Genomic DNA, 21,334 nt, shown 5'->3' with positions numbered 1-21,334 from the left:
GGGGGGGGGGGGGGGGAAAGGTCAGTGTATAATACGATGAGTTCTTACGGTTTAAGTGAACAGTTGGTTAGTTTCAGCTTCTTCAGTGTCTGAGAGTGTACTAGGGTGTGTGCCAGCTCATCAAAGACTTCACCAGTCTAAAAGAAAACAACATTATCAAACATACACATAACTTAACTAGCACATCATAAAAATGCAATTTCATAGTAATTGTTACTATAGCTTTGTCAGGTACATAGGATTCCCCATCACACATAGTACAAATATGCAAAACAATTATTATGAATATTTGAGATTTCTACAACAAAAAAACATGTACTAAAATTCATAATAATATGCTTGTGCTAAGAAGTGTACTATACATGTACTAAATGTGTAGTACTGAGGTATTAGATGTGATAATGGTCTAACAATAGGTTTACTATACACACTCACCACTTTCATTCCATCAACTGAAAAGGAATCGAAGTAATTGTTGTGACGTAAAGTAGCTACCAATGGGAGAAGATCCCTTTAGAATAAAAGAAGAATTATAAGTAACAATTAAGAAAAAATGAATAAAGAGATAAAGAGAGAGAAAGAGAAGAGAGGGGCAATTAAAACACAGAGAGTAAAAAGAGTGAAATAAAAAATAGAATTAAAGGAGATACAAGATTCAATATACATGTATGTACCTGATTGAAAAGTGCTCAAAATCTCTTAAGTTAAGCTCACGGAATCCGTGAGTCCAATAAGCAGCTCTTAAATACTAAATTGAAAATAAAAACAAGCAAATATTAGCATACAAGCAATGCAAATACTATACAAGTACGACTTATCCACATAGACATGTACATGTACATTATAATCATTATTGTTACACACAATTGCCCTGTACGTTAACACAACATGAAACTGAAAAAGGTTCATTACAAAATAAACACAAAAACATTTATTGAAGCTTATGATCAACTTTAACCAAACAAAATAATGAGCATCTAGTCGATAAGGCTTCGGTAAACAAAAGATAATATTTTTATAGTATTCTTGATCAAAACTGGTCTCACTCAACGACAGTATAATAATTACTTACTGATGATATTTCAGCTATATATGGTATATTGTGCAGGTCACATAGGAATCCATATATGGTGATAAAGCTCTCGAGTGAGTTGGGATCTGAAGAGTCCATTGCCTGCCGGAGAGACTCATGAAGGAGACTGACCTCTGAATTAATGGACTCAGTACTGTAAGAAGCTTTTATAAGAGTACTAGGAGAGAGAGGGGGAGGGAGAAAGAGAGAGAGGGGGAAAGAAGATAGAGAGAAAGAGAGGAAATAGACTAAATCAACATGCATATCTTGTAATGTACATAATAACATTCATAATTTCACACATGCATCAAGTGTACATAATCTCATGCTATAAGTGTACATGTACATGTATATGTACATGTATACATGTACATGTAATGCAAATCTCACTCAAGTGGTGTCACAGGGAAAAGATTCTTCAGCTGAGCCAGGATAAGGCCAACTATAGTCACTCCATTCTTTCTGTCTGTTGTGAACTCTCTCGGTCTGCCTTCTCCAATTAAATGAAACACCAGCTACACACAAAAGAATAAAAATAAAGAAAATGATATTATAGAGAGAACGTGGAGAAAAAATATAACATAAACTTCAGTCTAAAATCACGTATAATAGTCTCACCTTCTTTTCTGAGCATTCAATAAGTGTTATCTTGAGAAAGTTGAAGCTGGTCTCCAACTACAGAGATTATAAGAAACAACACATGGAGTTGATGATAACTATCTTTTCCAAAATGATCGAGTGTTGTGAGTTACATAGCAATAACATTCAGCTACACTGAGACACACACACCAAATAAGCTTATTATTATTAATGCATCTCTCTTTCATTATCACATTCTTTGAACTTTTATTCAGTTACTTATCACACTATAGCTCACTCCTCATTATATATACAATATATTACTGGTAATAAAATGCATTTTTTCCCACTTTAACTGAAGGTTTTTGTGCAATAACATGACATCTACTGCTACTAACAACCTAAAAGAGAGAGAAAGAGAAAGAGAGTGAGAGAAAGTGAAAGACAAGAGAAATATGAAAAGGGAGGGAGAGAGAGAGAGAGAGGGTGGTACAACATGTAAGTCACTGATTGTCCATAAGTAGAAGGATGTTGAATATAACTAATTATGATAACAGGATACTTATCAATCTCATTACAAGTATCTCACTTCCATACATATAAATATCATTATTAAATCAGCAACTATAATAGTCATCTTTAGTTACGTACGTATACATTGCAACAGCAGCAGCGTGTGCTCATTATACTTGACATGTTATTAGTAGCTATTTGGTATACAATAGATGTGTATTCAACACAAATGACCATGTAAACACTTTATTAAAGTGACGAGAGTACATGTACTCATGACCATCACATAATCTGTATTTGCAATACAACGTACTACATACTGTTACATATTCTATATTTGCATGGTTCTAAATATACACAAGAGCGTTGATAATGTACATCTGATTATGTAGGGTCTATGTATGTGCCAAGTCTCAATCTATCCAAACAATACTGAGCAGGTTCATTACACACACTGAGTACAGTTTATACAAAATAGGTTGGGACTAGATCATGGTGTGCATGCACATGCAGTGTGTGTGTGTGTGTGTGTGTGTGTGTGCGCGCGCATGTATTAAAAGTTACCAGCGTCTTTGGGTCTGATACAATTCCTTTCTTTGTGTGAGTCTCTACTGAGAGGACACGGCGGAGAAACACGCGCACAGCATCATCACCCAGCACAGCTATCTCTTGCTCTGTACAAAAAGAATCGAATGAAATCAAGCACCGAGCAATTAGGCACAACTGCGTTGGGCTTTACCTGTTAGCTCGAGAGGTTTACCAAATATATCCAGCGACTTATCCTCGCTACTAGCCATTGCTGTTTTTTCTAATTTTGCTGATAAAAGCAGCAAAACTCTGACCGGCCCTGCCTTCTTGTAATTATATTCATAGATAGTTGTCATGGTGATAGGTTAATTATAAACTGTTATTAAATTAGATATAATGCGGTTTGGTATTGGTTAATATTCAAAATAAAAAATAATCTTAGGCTAAACTTCAAAAGTAGATATTACAATATCTATAGTTAAAACCATTAAAAATGAGCAATAAAATATTTAAGCAAACATAGATTTATAAAATTAAACTTGTTATTGATCACCCGAACTAAGAAACACGCTCGATTGTAGATCTATATTGGATCAGTTATGATTTTGCTGAAAAAGAACTGTAATTCCCATCCTTTTTCCCATCGCTTGCATCAGGCGCTGCACCACTTCTTGATAATTCCTTTTCTTCTTCTGCCCCATTTTCATTCAAACAAGGGCTACCTCGCATTTTTGCATAAAGTTTACGACAGTAACATACGAACTTAGCAATAATGAAGCCTGTCATCCAAATGAAAGGAACAAAAATAAGGATGTACTGTATGACAAAAGTTGCAAGACTAAGCTGCATTGAGCTCTGGGTGCGAGAATACTGGTACATACTGAGAGTGTTGATAAATACTAAGAGAAGGAGCATGAACATATCAACACGACTCATCCACTTTTCCTTTTCATATGGATACAGAAAAATGATAACCATCATTCCGGTGAGTAGGATACCCTGCTCTACAGTGTATTTTTGGAAGAATGAGAGTGGCAATACATATGCTACGAGAAGAGCCACACGGAGAATAAAGTAGGCTGTTTCAATCCAACGATGATCGTGAAAATGGCGAAAAATTTTGTCAAGACCACTGCCAACAGCATCATCATCTGTCTGAACTCTGTTGCGCTTCTTGCGAAAAAGACTCACAAGTTTATCAAAACACGGGAATCCATGATAGTTCTTAAAGTCTCGAAGGTATGTTACGAACAGTATGAGGATTGGATACATTAATAGTAGAAATAGTATGCTCCAACCAATGATAGCAAAGAAGATGTAAGGAAATGATGTGTAATTGGTACTTGCATCGAATAAAGAAACAAGACGAACAGCATCTCCATTACTATCATAGAGATAAACTCCGCTAATGAGGGATGCTGAAGTGATAGCAAGTTTAGAGTACGAGAGAACAAGAACGGAAACTTTAAGATTGTGATTAGCGTCTTCCAAATCCATAGACAAATTTAAAGACTTTCTTAGATTGGAGCACCAGGCAAGTCTGCATAGACATGATAGCTTTTTTAAGCCATCTACTTTAACAAGAGCTGTTCTAATCCCTAAAACAACACATAAAAGGACAATAGGATATATTGCAATTATGTATTCGGTTAAGAAATATATGAGGTAAGACTCTGCACGAAAGAGACAAAGTTCTTTTGAAAATGGACTAAAGAACTCCAAATTCCAAACCCCATATAGAAATTGGTAAGTGCCTATTAAAGCCTCTGATCTTTGTGGGTTGTCAGTGATATTAGAAATGGGAATAAAACCATCGCCCGTAATATCCATTGTTGTTGTGATCATTTGCGCAAAGAAAATGGCAGAATTGAGTCCACCGTCGACAAGACTGAACCCGGTTGCATAGAGAAATAAAAATAACAGTGTGCTAGGAATGATTTCAATGAGTATGAACAAAAACCACTGTAAGGCCAGATTAGAACATGCCCCATTCTGTGCACTTATGCACTCACCTTTTCTGTTGTGATAGAAACCATCATCACAACGACTGCACAACAGACCAGTCGCATTTGCCCTACAGGGGTCAATAACCTCATCTCCAACTACAGCAATTGCATCGGGTTGGGATATTTTTACACCAAAGGAGACCTGCTCACAGAACTTACAGTAGCCATAAGCAGCTTCGTCCACCAAACTGCTGCTATTCGTGATGTTATCTTCGGCGGCACTATACGTCGTTCGAATCTCGAGACCACCGGCGGCGTTACTTTGAGTTGATGCGTAGCCAATTACGGCATATCTCCTGAAGGAAGTGATTTGAATGTCCCCATTGTTATCAGAACACCTCAAGTCACTTCTGCCGGTACAAGTGGAGGGACAGCAAGAAAAACAGAGTCTGCTTTCATCCCGGCAGGGGCCAAGACCAAGATTGCGGCAAACAGCTCCGCAGGCGCCAATCCCACTGTTCACAGAGATGATTGATACTGATGATAACACAAAGAGCACCTTCAGCATTCGCATTTTGATTATTTTGTAACTCGCAGACCTTCAGTGCTCTGCCTGGTTTTATAGCCCTGCTGCATGCTCATCATGTGACCATGTGATAGTTTTTTTATAAAAATAACTTTAAAATACAAAATCAAAATTCAATCAAAACCACAAAAATAATTATGCTATGGAAAATCTATAAAAAGTTTGTGATAACACACACACACACACACACACACACACACACACACACACGGATTTTCATTTATGTTGATCTTGAACGCTTAATTCATCAAGTAGTTGAGTGCGCTCTGCTGGACAGCAGCAAGACCTCAATAGTTTTCGCTTCAACCACTTGGCAAAATGTGCTACAAAATAGACAATTATCCAAATTTCTGGAATAAAAACAAGACTGTACTGCGTATAAAAGACACTGACAGAGAGAGGTTGTGATCCCTCGACTTGTGCATACTGGTAAATGCTCAGTGTATTAATAAACACAAGAAGAACTAGCATGAACATGTCAACAAATCGCATATGCTTCCGATTAGGAAAAAATGAAATAGCCAAAGCTCCTATGAGAAGTATCCCTTGCTCTATGATGAATTGATGAGCAAAGATAAATGGTATTGCACGAACTATTAACAGGATGACTCGAAGGAGCAGAAAAATAGCCTCTAACACACGCTTCTCATCAAAAGCACCGTCATCATTCAGAAACAGTCGAAAGAACTTATCAAGTCCTAAGCATACATTTGACTCCCTATAATCTCTTAAGTACTGCATTAGAAGTAATAAAATAGGGTAGAGGAATAATATGAAAACGACTAACAAGGCAATGATTACAAATAAAACGTAAGGGATTGATACATACTCAATGCTGGGGTCAAAGAGAGAGACAGTGCGGACATATTGATCACCAATGTCATAGATCTTGACTGGAAATATAAGCATCATCGAAGTAACGGCTAGTTTTGAGTATGAAAGGACAAATACAGACATTGCCAAGTTATGCATTGAATTATCCCAGTACCTGCTATTGTTTCGTTTCCTCACTCTTCTGCATATAGCTCTCACTAAGGCAACGAAAGCCAAAATGGCGATAGGATAGAATGCAATGATGTATTCAACAACGAAATACACAAGAAAAGAGTCGACGTGAAACAGACAGAGTTTTTTCGAAAATGGACTAAAGAACTCTAAATTCCAAACGTCATACAAAAATTGGTAAGCCCCAATTAGATTCTGTGATGTTTGTGGGCTGTCAGTGATATTAGAAATGGGAATATAACCACTGCCTGTGATATCCATTGTTGTTGTGATCATTTGTGCAAAGAAAATAGCAGAATTGAGTCCACCGCTGATCATGTCAAACCCAGTTGCATATAAAGAAAGAAACAATGCAGTACTGGGAACTATTTGAGAGACAATGAAAATAAACCAATCCATGGCCAGATTAGAGCAAGATACACAGTCTCCTCTCCTATTGTGGTAAAACCCACTGTCACATTCGCTACACAAGAAACTCTCATTGTTAGTGTTATTTTTACATAAGTCTATAAACTCGTTATCACGGGCGACAACAACTGTAGGTTTGGATACTTTTACCTCAAAATCGGGTCCAAGTTGACGGCACTGAATGCAATGTCCATACAGAAAAGTTGTATTAGTTGTTAAGAATTGACTGAGAGTCGAATCAGACAGTTCTATTTCCTCTAATTGTACCCCATTCCACTTACCAACAGTAGTCATTGAACCTCCATTATCTAATTGGTGACATCGCAGTTCATTATTTGCGCTGCATATGCCTGGACAGCATTTATGGCATGCTGGAGGTTTCTTGCAGGGATGATTAGTACACCCTGGAGTACCACAAAAACCAGAATCATCAATAGTACTAACACTTCCCAACAAGAGAGCAGTTAGAAATATGCTAAGGATCATCTTGCCAAAGAAGAAGAGAATCAGCTTAGTGATTCCTTGTGTAGTAGTAGCTAACTGATAAGGCTACAGATGTCACAAGTGTATTATTAGCAGTCAAAAGGTGAGTAAATGACATCATTATGATGCTGAGGTAATTTTACCAAATTAGTCATGTTGTACTCTTGATAATAATAAAAGTAAATATACGACCAGTAAAAATAAACTTTTAGAAATAAGCTAATGCTTAAATCAGCAGATATAGTTCATTTCCCTTAGCATGCACAAAAGGCACAGAACATGGAGTATTAAAATTATATTAAGTCACAAGGCTATATATATGTACTAATACTTATATCAACTGACAGGTTGCCTTTACTATACACATAAAGGTGCGTATACACAGTTAGTTTATGAGTATAGTAATGCATGTGACCTACTCTATCTCTAAATCATCACACCCTCATAATGAGTACTAAAGGGAGACATGCATCCTTTTTGTAATCTATAGCGCAGGAGTTTATATAATCCCCAGTTACCTGATACACACTAAACTGGATGAGTAAGCATAAACACTGACAACTGATAATAGAACATTAAGAATGCATCAAGTCTATTAAGAATATACATGGCATGCTAAACAGAATCTGCCCTTTATTATATTCAATGGTTTGTACTGTAACTTAAATTCTTAATACCTGTTCAGTAGCTTAATCATAATTTAGTTTGTTTGGTATTATTCAGTCTTGTGCACTGTACATGTATGTAACCCTCTATACGATATAGTATCTTAAGTGCTAATAGGACATTAGCACTTAAGATACTATATCGTATAGCGGGTTTATTTTAGGGATAATAATTTTTGCAAATGGCCTGTATCCGGAGGTTCGCGGAATTAATTTTTGCAAATTGCTACTTTTCTACCATCTTGTACAGTATCAAATAGATTTTCAAGGAGTTTAATTTTGGAAATATTAAAAAAATTGGCGAAATTTGTATCTTCAAAATAAACCCACTATACAGTAGTATATTGTCAATTAAAACTATACCTATAATGACAAGGAAATCAACTTTTGCTATCAGCTAGGACAACCTCCCTTACAATGTCTTAGGACATATATTGACTTTCATTTAGTAAGAGCAAGGCTATCACATATAATTATAATTTTGGAATAACCCAGCCATCTATCATTACTACAAATGACATCACTAGCATTTACATAAGGAACTGATAAGGAATTGATTATTAAAACATGGAATGATCATTGCTCTCTCAAGCAATTAAGCTGAGCGCACACAAGAATGACAGCCCAACTGCTTAGTACCCGCCTACACAAGCGTGGCAAATCCAATTAATGCACATCAGGAGAGCACATCCAGTATCATTAACATGACAAAGTGTTGCCCGTATGCTCATTACCAAATTTTCAAGCCTTTGAAGATAGTTGTTATGACTAGAAATGCAGGACATGCACAGCTGACTGATGATGCAAGGCTCAGTTTGTTACTTGGTTTGTTTCATTTGTTTGTCTAACTTTCCACTACACAACAAAAGCAGTTTAGACTGTTAAACCTCAGGATGCTGCTTATCACTAGCTTAATGTAAATCAAATAATATTTTTGATCAAAAAAATAATTGATAATCAAGGACTGACTGGTGGCCATTACAAGGAAAGAATAAATGATGAAAATACACAACAAAATTAATTATTATAATTATGATATATAGTGTTAGTAACAATAATGGTGGTACTGAGTAGCCATAGTAGGAGGTATATTCAGCTCTTACGCTTCTATGAGTTCAGATGGGCTTGAAGACTGTGAGCCAGAATGAGGTAAGATACAAATGCTGTTGTTCTCAGCTTCATCGCTCCTACTACTGCTACTATTAATACTGCTAGGCCTATTTCAATATAAAGCAGGAATGTTAAGTAAAATTATCATCCACAAGTAAATTTGGACAATTTTCTAACAGCCTAAAACCTGCCTCATGTGTACAGTATATACTCAAGACAATTGCCAAGTACATGTATAAATTACTTATCACTCACTAAAAATTGGCAAATCACCCCCTCCACTATATAATGCTACATGACATACAAAGCATAAGACCATTGTTGTTCTAATACAGGAAATTAATTGACTTACATTTCTGAGGACGGCGATTCCAAGACACGTTTTCTCCGCCGATAGCTCAAGTACATGATGACAAAAATGGAGCCTGCAATGACGAGAGAGAGTACAACCACGAAAAAGACAGTGAGTGATCCATAAATGAACATCTGGTTGTAAAATTGATCCTCAGAAGATGAGGAGGATGCAGTTGGATGTGGTGGTTTCTGTATAATAATGGTGGAGGAATATGAACGGGAGGAGGAGGAGGAGGAGGATAAAACAGGAGAGATCTGAGTATTGGAGACTGAGGTTGGCTGTGGTGGCTTCTGGTACTTTGAGGAGGAGGAGGAGGAGGAGGATGACGGGGAAGGTGGTGGAGATGAGCTCCGGCCATGAATTGGCATAGTTGAGACATGCTCCATATATGAAGTGGTAGCAACTGTAATGAGAGAAATGCATGCGGTAAGTGAAGGTCAGAACTTTTTAGTTTTGACTAATGTACATATTAATTATTTATAGACACACAGGGAGTTCAATATGGAACTCAGTTACCAATCACAATTATTGTTATAAAAAGGCGTGGGTGCAGAATCATTGGCTCTTGCAAAATAATAACAATAATAATAATAAATGTGCACATGATTACAATAAGAAGTACAACTTACAATTTAGGACTGATGTCACTATGGCTAACTCAGGTAGAATGGCTGAAATTAAAAAGGAAAAGACACATATCATTCTTGAAAGATATTTAATGGGACTTACATGTGTGCTTAATAGAAGAAGCTGGAGTTGAGTTTGAAGGAACATCTGTAATAGAAAGTAACGAAAATGTAAACAGATCAGCATAAAAATCTAATTTCTACAATACATGATTATCAGGGGGCTGGCTATATTGACCTCGAATACATCAAGACACAGAACACTTGAGGCAGTTTATGCTGTACATACACACCCAAGGGATACATTGTGTGCTGATAAAGTATTGACTACAACAGCTGCAGGATAGCTCGAGTTTTGATGTGGTCAGAAACCTCACATGATTGAATCTCACAAGAACCCTCCACCTGCACTCAGGTCAATATGCACACACATGCTGACTACAACCTTGCTTTCATCCCTCTCTACTCCCTCAGCCCTCAAACCAGACAAGAGCAGCAAAGGGATTGGAGTCAAGAACAACCAGCCAGAAAGCTGGGGACCATATAAGTGATGCACTTTTTAAGTTGTGATAAAGGTAGGGCCAACCAGTTTACTCTCATAACCCAGAGACCAACCATCAGACTAATCACAAAACCTCAGTAATGTAATTAATATATGGAGTATTTTGGCCTTTAGGTATATACATCCATGTTATTACATAAGACGCTTTTTAATGAATTTGTCTCGAAAAGAGAGAGAGATGTTAGCTCCACTCCTCTTTGAACAGAGCTTTTTCCGTAAACATAATTGTATTGTTGAGTAAAAAAGGAGGCAGCTATCATAAACAATGGCCACGTAGTAGTGAGTACACAGAAATCTGTAATACTATTTGTAAGCAATAGCATGAACACTATGAACAAAAGGAGCACAAAGCACATGCCCTCAAATCAATATGCACATACATGACTCTTATTCACACATCATGACCAATACATAATTGCTGGCTTACCAAAACAAGTATTAATGCACTCTGCCATCGAGTCAAACTTGTTTTTCTTGTTTCCAATGCCGCCATAGTTTTCACAGCTCTGATAGTAGTCAAACTTTCGGCAAGAGCTTGAGACGGTGTTATAATAATATTTCTTTACCGGCTCATCGGGACAAGATAGAAATGCTATCAGGGAAAGATTTTATTAAATAAAAATTAACAAACTTTTGCGTGAATCAATTGAAGAGCAATGTTAACTGAGGTTGGTGTTTCTTTTGTTCCTTTTCCCATCCCATCACATGCACTAATGAAACACTATAATTCCTTTGTCTGATAATATAATTTGGGATTACTTGATTATTCTCCTTCCAAAAAACAACAAACATATTGCACTTACTATAAAAAAACCCTCCGTGGCATTTCTCTTCATTCCGGGAGGATGCTACATCGAGTACAAGTAGTAACAGCAATGCTGTTATGCTTAGTCCCATAATTTTCATGCCCTACAAGAAGAAAGATTAATCTGAATACTAAACCACCCACTCTGGGGCTTGTAAACTTACGAGAGCTGGAAGACTCAAGACTCTTTCTTGCTCTCTCTTTTAATCAATCTATCATGCTCAATCAAGCGAGAGGCCTGGTGGCGAGAGAGGGGATATCTCCTTCATTTGTGTGGACGCTGTACCAATTACCATCAGGCCTTGGCGGCATGGGATTGTGCGCATGCGCAATCTACTTTTCCCAGAAAACCCCGCGCCTGCATTAAAATGGAAAACACCAAAGCCGGGCTGGTTTATCTTAGAAGAAAGCTGGGCCCGTTTATATCTGTTATAATTCCTTTTGGCTCTGAGAGGATTGCACCAGAAGTTACTGAGAGCATTCCTGACAGATCAGCAAGGAGACAATCCGTGACCATTCCCTCATTTACAAAGTAATGCTCTACATGTATATATATATATCTAACTAGTAAAAATATTGTTGCTAGTGATAAAAAGAGCCATGTTTCAGAAAGACTGATAGTAAGTGAGAATAATGATATCAAGGTACTGCAAATCTAATCAAATCCTCATCAAAATTAATGTTCAATACTCATAGCTGGTAGCAGCTGCTACTGCAGCACCTGTGACTAAGAATGATGATGATGATGATGATACTGTCTCATATCCTCCTCCTACTACTAAAAACTTTTTAAGGAAAATAAGAAAGACTCATATTCGTAACATTGTTTCCAGTCCACTCTTCTTTACTATCGTAATGATGATCATAGTTGCTAATGCAGTCATCATTGGAGTACACACTAACAAAGAACTGGTTAGCTTGTTTAACGGTACATCATGATATTATCAAATATTTGTAGGAGAGGAGCTATCCAACTCTATTCGTTACATTTCACTACATTTTTCTCGTTCTTTACATTTCTGAGATCCTTCTAAAGTTGTATTGTGACTTTCGTGGCTTCTGGAGAAGTTTCGGAAATATTTTCGACGTTGTCATTGTATCAGTTGCACTCTTTGGACCAAGTAAGACAATTATCTACACACGCAATAGCATGTATATGTACAATCCTTTATAATACTCAAAATTCAATTTAAAATTTGCAATAGTTTTCTCATTCATTCCTGGTTCTGAGTATGTACTTCGTCTGTTACGTATGATACTAGCATTGAGGACCATCAGAAGGTGAAACAATAATATCAATATTAGCTAGCAACACAGCATTACTCTTTCATAGTTTTACTGCATTGAGGGGACTTAGGCTTGTGGTCCAGAGCATCATTCGTGCTGTTCCAGGTTTATTTATTAATACATTCATTGCTCTACAGGCACTATAATACATTGTACATGCACTGTGGATCTTAATATCCTATACCCTCCCTCCTCTCTCCCCTCCAGATACTCTGAGTCTTTTATTTCTCCTCACAATTGTTATGTTTGTTTTTGCTGGTATTGGCATTACCTTATTTGGAAACAATTGTCCAAACTATTTTGGATCTCTTGGTTCAGGTGAGGAAGTCTATAAATATTATTAGTTAATCACATCATACATTCCTCCTTTTAAAGCATGGTTCTCACTCTTCATTTGTCTCACACTGGACGGGTGGACGGTCATAAGACAAGATCTACAGGTTTATATACAGTAACTGGTTTTTCCTGAGATCTTTATCTGATAGGATTGTGGCTATGATGTACTGGGCCCACTCTATCTTGTACTGTTTGTCATAATTGGATCGTTTATACTTGGAAATTTAGTAGTTGCAGTCATCATCAACAACTTTGTGAGTTTCAATATATCTAATGTGTACAACAAACGTAGATTGTTTACTAATTTTTCTATTGCTACATGTGTACATTGTTTTAATATCAATCTTTCATTTGATGTAGGAATCTTCATTAGACGAAGAGGAAGGAGTGGACACATTTGATCAATCAAAAGATCGTAAATTACAAATTGATCTTTTTATTAATATTATCATCATTAACTATCCTCTCTTTTCTTATTCACTAATATATCATTATTATTTATATTTTAATATAGTAACTTCGGATAAAACAATCAATGTGTCTCGGCTACTCTCAAGATCATCAAAAGGGCAGTCACCTACTGATACTCCGGTACAATAATCTAAACACATTAATATCATAACAACTTAACATTAAAATGGCTTCATCACCAAAAGATAATCTTAATAATAGAGTTAATTTCAATTAGCTTGTTTGTAATTGTTTTGATTGCTAAACTATTTCCCACTTATGATAGCGTATTTACAATCATGTTTATAGCATATATTTATGTATCATGCAACTGTGCGTAATCCGTACATGCATATCATTCATTACAGGTCATAGTTCCAACAATCGAAAAGTTAGAAAAATTATTTTTTCTTCTCTCTGCATTTGAGAACAACCTAAGAGAGCTCAAGAAGATACAAAAGAGTCTTCACGAGATACTTCATAAAGTAATAGCAACAAAAGATAAAGTCCATCAGTTCACATGAGCCCTTTGGTCAATAAAGAGGTAGTACAAGAAACAAGGCCATTAGGAACATGCAAATATGTACATGTACATGTACTGTGATGTACATGTACATGGATATGTGTTAGCTGTGAGTGAGTGAGAGAAACAGCTCAACCTTAAAATCAAAAGGTTTAGGGCACAAGTGAACACAAAAGTGACTCATTATATTAACATTATCATCATAATAAACATATCAACACATTATACATGTATTATATTAGGTAAAGGCTTTATCTGAGATAGAAGAGGCTAATGCAATGGAGAGGGTATCAACCAACACACCATCCGGTATAACAAATTCAAGATCAAGTGTTCATGCGTCAAGATCATTTAGACATTCAGTAAGAGATCTAGAGTTTATAATCACTACAGTACTATATAGGATACATGTTTATAAATGAATGTGCATGTAATTAGTACGTTATAGAAATTTCAGTCAATGATAGTGGATGGTCTTTTGTCAATTTTTAAAATCTTATTTTTGATCCAAATCAGCCCAAAATTTATATGTAACGTAAGTATTATACATCAAAATAAAATATAAAAATTAAGAACTTTCTCCAAGCTATTTTTGAAAAAATTCACACAATGGTCTTTAACCACTTGAGCAAATTTTAGAAATTCATAAAAATTTTTGATTTGGAATTAGCTCAAGCTTTCTACACAATGTACATGTCCGTTTATGTACACGTACCAAAAATTATAAAAATAAAAAATTCTCTCCCAGTCATTATGGCAAAATTGGTTTTTAGCCAAATAAAGGGTCTTTAGCCCAATTTCAACAACATTAAAATTCATTTAAAAATCCAACTTTGATTGGAATCAGCTCAAACTTGCTACACTACATAAGAATGTGTATATATGTATTAAATTCTCTCCTAGTCATTTGTTTGTCCAATGGTCCTGTACTATAATAGTATAGCCAATTTTTAATTAACTTTTAAAATTCATAAAAAATTTAACTTTGATTGGAGTCAGCTCAAACTTGCTACACAACATAAGAATGTGTATGCATCAAATAAAATTATATAAATGAAGATTTCTTTTTGGAAAATTTTGGCAAAATACCCTATACTGTACTATGGTCTATTTAAAAAAACAACTTAAATCATAAAACCTAATTTTGATTAAAATCAGCTCAAAATTTCTACAAACAACAAATCTTATTTATTAGCTATTGCTATCATTTCTAGTTGTTTGATCAGAGAGGTGATGCAGTGTCAGGACTGATATCACTGAGTCATCGTCACGTCTTTGAAGGATCAAATGTGACGTCTCTCAACTCACTCTTCACTCACCTCCAACCACACGCATCAAAACCAGTGCTACATGACTAAACTCAAGCAATATATGAAGGAGAACAATACACCAGACAATAATAATAATGTATGCTTAATTGCTATAGAGTAGGAGAGGAAGGAATAATTGGTATTAGTAATTTAGAACAAGTACTTAAAAACACAAGTCATACCAAGCCCTCAACTCTTAATTAAGCCTGGTTCTCATTATAGCCCTAGATATAGCCCAGCCTGTCCAGGTCTAGCTCTATACAAGTTGTATACTACAGACTCAATTGTATAGAAACCATGCTTAATGTATGACAGTAAATAATGAAGCTATTACACCAGTGTGCTTTAATACTTGGCCAACTTTAACTACAATTACAATAATGATAATAACAATGAAATCAGTGTTAATAATATATGAACAGAGTCATCAATTATTGTTAATTTATTATTCAGTTATAATTGTAACATCAATAAGAGATTACATGTTGTCATTAAATCCCAAATTAAGCTATAAGTCCGACGAACCTTTAAGAACTTGCAACACGCCCACATTAGTGGCCCCTCCTCTCTTAGGACGATGACTCTCTAGTCTCTCCTTTACTAGTTTACATTTTGTTGATCTCGTTCTCTCCCAGTTTGCATGAAGTCTGTCGCTGCAGGAGATGGGGAGGGAGATGAGGTAAGATATGACGTGTCGTGGTAGAGGGAGCTCCTTTATTCTTCTCCTCCTCCCAACCCCCATATACTTCCTGATGGCCAAACGACAGAAATGTTGCAAAGGCCACACTCGACCTGAAAGAGAGAGAGAGAATTAAAGGTAGAGACATGATAACAAATTACCATACAGTAAGTAAGTTTTATCATGTGCTTTAGACTGTTAGTTTTATAAGTCCCAAATTTTTTTATTTATCTAATTAATATTTGCCAGGTGTGCACTGTGCAGTATTTAAATGCAATAAGTTATTATTCTACAAGTTGCTGAGCATTAATTTTCATTATTTTTAAGGTGTATTACGATCAACTTCTAAGGAAATTTAGGGGAAAAAATATAAAAAACCCACAAAAATTACCAATTATTATGAGGTGTGAAATTTATAATAGGGAATATGAGCTAACTAGCTGTTAATTAACAGACTAAAATGAGAAGAGCACTTTTCAAAATACAAACTGAACAAATACCAAAAAATGCGCTGTCTCACAATATATGTATTACTTCAAAATTATTTTTGAATCAAATCAAAAATCAAACTATAACATTATAGATCTAGTCTAATATTCTACTAACTAACTATACACACACACACACACACAATATGTACTGAACTGTTCATCAGTATAATATTCTCATCATTTGACATACAACTCATAAAAGCTAACTGGAACATCTTCATCAATTGGTGCAGCTTGATTAGCACACACCCTCAGCTCAAGGTAGTCAGTAGTGGTAGTACCAAGTACTTTATTGAACCATGGAAGACTAGGACGAGATGTACAACAATTACCTTCAAGACTACCACATCCTTTACCATCCCACAATGGATCAGATGCATAGAGTACACCAAATTGATATGAACCATCGGTGGAAGGATTACCAGATTCACAGAAGTAGTCATTACCAATGAAAGACTGAAGAGTTGAGTTTTGAGTACTACCTTGAGAGCAAGGACAATTAAAACGACCATCATTATTATGAAGACTAGCTTCATTCAATCCAGCCATTAGTGTCCAGACATGTTGACGAGGAGACCCACGAGTGATACTAACACCATCAACATAATGAGAATTAATATCATTGATAATAGGCCTAGGATCAGCTGCATCAGGTGTACCATACTGATATCCCACTACTCTACCACACACTTGAGAGTAACTGATACCATTAGATGGGAACTGAACTGATACACAACTGCCTACACTTGATGTTGCTCTACCACAAGCTCTAACTCCTCCTGACTGGTACAGTCTAAACCCAGAAGGACAGCTCTCTGTAGCATCAGTCATATCCAGATATGCTAGTCTTGTCCATGAATCTCCTTTTGAACCACACAGCAACTTCTCCATATTACAGTAAACATATTTAGTTCCATTATTAGTTTTCAGTAGATATACACCAGAAGGACTGTTTGGTTGTTTGTTCTTAATCTCTTTACAAGAAGTAGGGATAGGAGAGAAGGAAGATGAGTCATTGTGTAACATGATAAGGTCTTCCACTAATAGCAGTATATCATTGATAGCTCCAGCATTAGAGGCAGCAGTCTCCTTGATATGAGAGAGAGAAGAAATGATGCCATCCATTTTCTGTTTTAATTCTTGAATATCTTGACTATTGTTCCCAGTATTATTACTGCAGATATTACATGCTGCAGTACAGGTATTGTTGACAGCATCAAATGTAAGAGAAAGATTAGAACTACTGATAAACTGAGGGAGACAAGCAATAGCTAGTATAAGAAGAGAGAGCATTATTATCCTCTTTGTAATGATTGTTTACTGTTTACTCCTCACTCCTTTTATAATATTCAGAAGAGCCTGACTAATGACATCAGACACGATGTCATAAAAATATAGCGTATTGTGCTAAGAGTACACATGATGTGTAATTTGTAACAAAATGATAATGTACTATACACAGTTTACACATATCCCGTTGTTATACATACATGTACACCTATTATGATTACTGATAATGACAAGAGTAGATAATAGTTAGAGTGTCAAACTGCACTATATTAGCTGAAACATCACTGTGTAGAAGCTAGAAGTAAGTCATGTGAGACCTAAAGCGTGGGTGTACCTAAAGACACGTGTAGAAGTTTGCATAAGGAACAGTGGAGAACACTTGAGAAGAAGCTTTAGACATCATACTATAAGCTTTAGAATGCCGCTGAAGTCTGTTACAGGGGCTGAGACACCAATCTAAAAGTGGGGGGGGCTCATTTTTTAAACCAACGTACATTCATTAATTTAATTATATTTAAAATGATCCAAAAAATTTAGTGCGTTTATCAGTTACACTAATATACTCCTTAGCAATTAATACTAAGTCTAAATTATCAGTAATTTCCTTATGTATATGTAATAGTAAGCAATTGTTCTGCTCAAAAGTGGGGGGGGCTGTGCCCCCCCTGCATCAAAAGTGGGAGGGGGGTCCAGCCCCCCTGCCCCCCAGATTCTCAACCACTGTGTTATGCAGTACTGCTATAGCAGAGACACCAAAACGCCCAGTAAACCTTGTTGAGCAAACACTGCAGCCTAGTGCCTATGTGATTGTGTGCATGTATTATGTTTGGGTGTTAGGACAAGGCCCTTTCATTCCATCAGGACTTCTCTACTGTGTTTGCTATTACTTATCATTAATTTTAGTTTTCTTCTCTATTTTGTGTCCTGTAAAGCCTCAATAATAAACAAAATAGACAGAATTACCCAGCTAACTGAAATGCCCTGTCCTGTATTGCATTATGTATCACTTTCAAATTATTTTCAAATCAACTACTCAAAAACAAAAAAACCACAACTATAAACTAACTACAACTAGTCTACTATTATACCAACTAACTACACACACGCACTATCTATCAAACTGTGTTTATCAGTTTATGTTCTCATCATTTGACATACAACTCATAAAAACTAACAGGAACATTTTCATCAGTTGTGCTTTGATCTCCACACACCCTCAGCTCAAGGTATAGTCAGTAGTGGCAGTGTTTAGTATCTTATTGAACCATGGAAGACTAGGACGAGATGTACAACAATTACCTTCAAGACTACCACACCCTTTACCATCCCACAATGGATCAGATGTATAGAGTATGAACTGAAATGTACTATTGGTAGAAGGATTACCAGATTCACAGAAGTAGTCATTACCAATGAAAGACTGAAGAGTTACGCTTTGCAGACCACCTTGAGAACAAGGACAATTTAGGTGGCCCCTATTGGGATCATTAACATGATAATCAGCTTCCATCAGTCCAGCCATTAGTGTCCAGACATGTTGATGAGGAGACCCATGAGTGATACTAACACCATCAACATAATAAGTATTAATATTATTGAGATATTGATAAATGTTACTAGTACCAACTGCATCAGGTGAAGCATACTGATATCCCACTACTCTACCACACACTTGAGAGTAACTGATACCATTAGATGGAAGCTGAACTGATACACAACTGCCTCCACTTGATGTTGCTCTACCACAAGCTCTAACTCCTCCTGACTGGTACAGTCTAAACCCAGAAGGACAGTTCACTGTAGCATCAGTCATATCCAGATATGCTAGTCTTGTCCATCCTACTGAACCACACAGCTCCTCCATATTACAATAAACACTTTGAGTTTGATTATTAGCAGTTTTCAATAGGTATATACCAGAAGGACTGTTTGGTTGTTTGTCCTTAATCTCTTGACAAGAAGTAGGGATAGGAGAGAAGGAAGATGAATCATTGTGTAACATGATAAGGTCTTCTACTAGTAGCAGTATATCATTGATAGCTCCAGCATTAGAGGTAGCAGTCTCCTTGATATGAGAGAGAGTAGAAATGATACCGTCCATTTTCTGTTTTATCTCTTGAATATCTTGACCATTATTCCTTGTAGCATTGAGTAGTTCATTCAATAGCTTATCATCAGTGTTGTATTGATTGGTATTAGTATTACTGGTATCACTGCAGGTATATATATATAGTACAGGCTGCAGTACAGGTACTGTTAGTAGCATCAAATGTAAGAGCAAGATTAGAACTACTGATAAACTGAGGGAGACAAGCAATAGCTAGTATAAGAAGAGAGAGCACTATTATCCTCTTTGTAATGATTGTTTACTGTTTACTCCTCACTCCTTTTATAATATCCAGAAGAGCCTGACTAATGACATCAGACACGATGCTGTATGCAATGACAAACATTTAAAGAGCGTACTCTATACCGTGTAGTTCTGTTTTGCTAATTTAATCAAGAGCATGAATGATTACTGGAATGTGAATATTGTGTAACAGATTCAGGAGTGCTTGCAGAAGTGCAGAAGAGCCTGACTATTGACATCAGCAGGTAATGTCAAACATTTAAAGGACGTACTCTAGACCAGTGACTTGTCAGCGAAAAATGTATAGGTAATGTAGTAGTACACTAACACTATCAATTTGCATACCACAACCCATAACTAATGGCTATGCAGAGCTACTACGACTCCCTGACCAATGTGACCATTACTTCAAGCTAACGGAGAAGCCAGAATCTTTGTATCTATTATAATATTTTCAATGTACAAAAGGTATTACAAGTAAAGAGAATAAGTTTACTAACTTCAGTTGTTAGTTACAAATATTTGTACTGGTACCCATAAATACCTTTTAACTTTTATTAACTTTTAACTTTTAAGGGAATTTAGTAGAAATATTGCCCCCCTAAAATGACCAACTATATGGTACTGTTACTTCTGTATCCATGGGTATGCAAGCCAGCAAAATATCAGAGGAAGTCAAACCTGCTAATGCGGACACCCTAAATAGGACTCTTATTTAATGAGGACAGGTAGTATCAGTACCAATGCAATATAAATGTGTATTAATGAACCCAGTATTGTTGAGTCCAAACTAAAGGTTTGACTGTAATTATCAAGTACATGTATATACCATTAATTCATTCAGTCATCAGTACCACATTGAAATACATGCACTGTTACTTTGAGCCTCTTTCAACAGGTCATTACATACAGGAACATGATCAGAGAAGTCAACAGGACTCATAGTATCACTGACCACATCTTCATTATAGAGTCTTGCCCCATAAGACAACAATAGCTCAGTTGCATTGCTTTAAAATTATTTTTAAATCAACTCAATCAAACAACTAATACATCTACTACTCTATTAACTCACTACACGCATGTACACACAATATGTACTGAACTGTTCATCAGTATAATATTCTCATCATTTGACATACAACTCATAAAAGCTAATAGGAACGTCTTCATCAATTGGTGCAGCTTGATTAGCACACACCCTCAGCTCAAGGTAGTCAGTAGTGGTAGTGTTTAGTATCTTATTGAACCATGGAAGACCAGGAGCTGCACAGCAATCACCTTCAAGACTACCACATCCCTCACCATCCCACAATGGATCAGATGCATAGAGTACACCAAATTGATATGAACCATCGGTGGAAGGATTACCAGA

At 36.2% G+C, this 21,334-nt stretch overlaps 4 protein-coding genes across 7 annotated transcripts; 1 reads left to right on the top strand and 3 right to left on the bottom strand.

The window, feature by feature from the left end:
• Positions 1-44: 44 nt before the first annotated feature.
• On the bottom strand, positions 45-3,063 carry LOC105313796 (F-actin-uncapping protein LRRC16A-like). The gene is made up of 9 exons (XM_020000095.1): positions 2,904-3,063; positions 2,729-2,838; positions 2,002-2,052; positions 1,691-1,747; positions 1,463-1,587; positions 1,073-1,250; positions 675-748; positions 436-511; positions 45-137 (listed from the first exon to the last, which is right to left on the bottom strand). Exons 1-9 carry the CDS (start codon positions 3,046-3,048, stop codon positions 45-47), a joined length of 909 nt encoding a protein of 302 aa, XP_019855654.1. The 5' UTR covers positions 3,049-3,063.
• A 5,697-nt stretch (positions 3,064-8,760) lies between these two features.
• LOC109584375 (putative protein TPRXL) lies at positions 8,761-11,499 on the bottom strand. Of its 4 annotated transcripts, none has more exons than XM_020000091.1 (7): positions 11,408-11,499; positions 11,242-11,347; positions 10,866-11,030; positions 9,980-10,024; positions 9,880-9,921; positions 9,248-9,653; positions 8,761-9,002 (listed from the first exon to the last, which is right to left on the bottom strand). In XM_020000091.1, exons 2-7 carry the CDS (start codon positions 11,342-11,344, stop codon positions 8,885-8,887), a joined length of 879 nt encoding a protein of 292 aa, XP_019855650.1. In that variant the 5' UTR covers positions 11,345-11,347; positions 11,408-11,499; the 3' UTR covers positions 8,761-8,884. The 4 variants fall into 4 exon arrangements, with proteins under 4 accessions (XP_019855650.1, XP_019855653.1, XP_019855652.1 ...); XM_020000094.1 differs by having other exon boundaries at positions 10,866-11,196; positions 11,408-11,495; XM_020000093.1 differs by having other exon boundaries at positions 10,866-11,174; positions 11,408-11,495.
• Positions 11,500-11,556: 57 nt separating this feature from the next.
• Positions 11,557-15,284, top strand: LOC109584374 (cation channel sperm-associated protein 4-like). The gene is made up of 14 exons (XM_020000090.1): positions 11,557-11,775; positions 11,830-11,887; positions 11,940-12,155; positions 12,202-12,364; positions 12,449-12,524; positions 12,577-12,635; positions 12,738-12,848; positions 12,906-12,970; positions 13,016-13,120; positions 13,227-13,281; positions 13,381-13,457; positions 13,685-13,801; positions 14,082-14,201; positions 15,054-15,284. Exons 1-14 carry the CDS (start codon positions 11,612-11,614, stop codon positions 15,195-15,197), a joined length of 1,530 nt encoding a protein of 509 aa, XP_019855649.1. The 5' UTR covers positions 11,557-11,611; the 3' UTR covers positions 15,198-15,284.
• Positions 15,285-15,487: 203 nt separating this feature from the next.
• Positions 15,488-20,973, bottom strand: LOC109584376 (uncharacterized). The gene is made up of 2 exons (XM_020000096.1): positions 20,839-20,973; positions 15,488-15,941 (listed from the first exon to the last, which is right to left on the bottom strand). The coding sequence occupies exons 1-2, from the start codon at positions 20,900-20,902 to the stop codon at positions 15,658-15,660; spliced, it is 348 nt and encodes a 115-aa protein (XP_019855655.1). The 5' UTR covers positions 20,903-20,973; the 3' UTR covers positions 15,488-15,657.
• Positions 20,974-21,334: the final 361 nt, after the last annotated feature.

The sequence above is a fragment of the Amphimedon queenslandica genome, unplaced genomic scaffold (genome assembly GCF_000090795.2).
Source record: "Amphimedon queenslandica unplaced genomic scaffold, v1.1 AMPQUscaffold_13215, whole genome shotgun sequence".
NCBI classification, from domain to species: domain Eukaryota; kingdom Metazoa; phylum Porifera; class Demospongiae; order Haplosclerida; family Niphatidae; genus Amphimedon; species Amphimedon queenslandica.
Note: the sequence above shows the minus strand (reverse complement) of the source record. Positions and strands in the feature narration are given on the sequence as shown.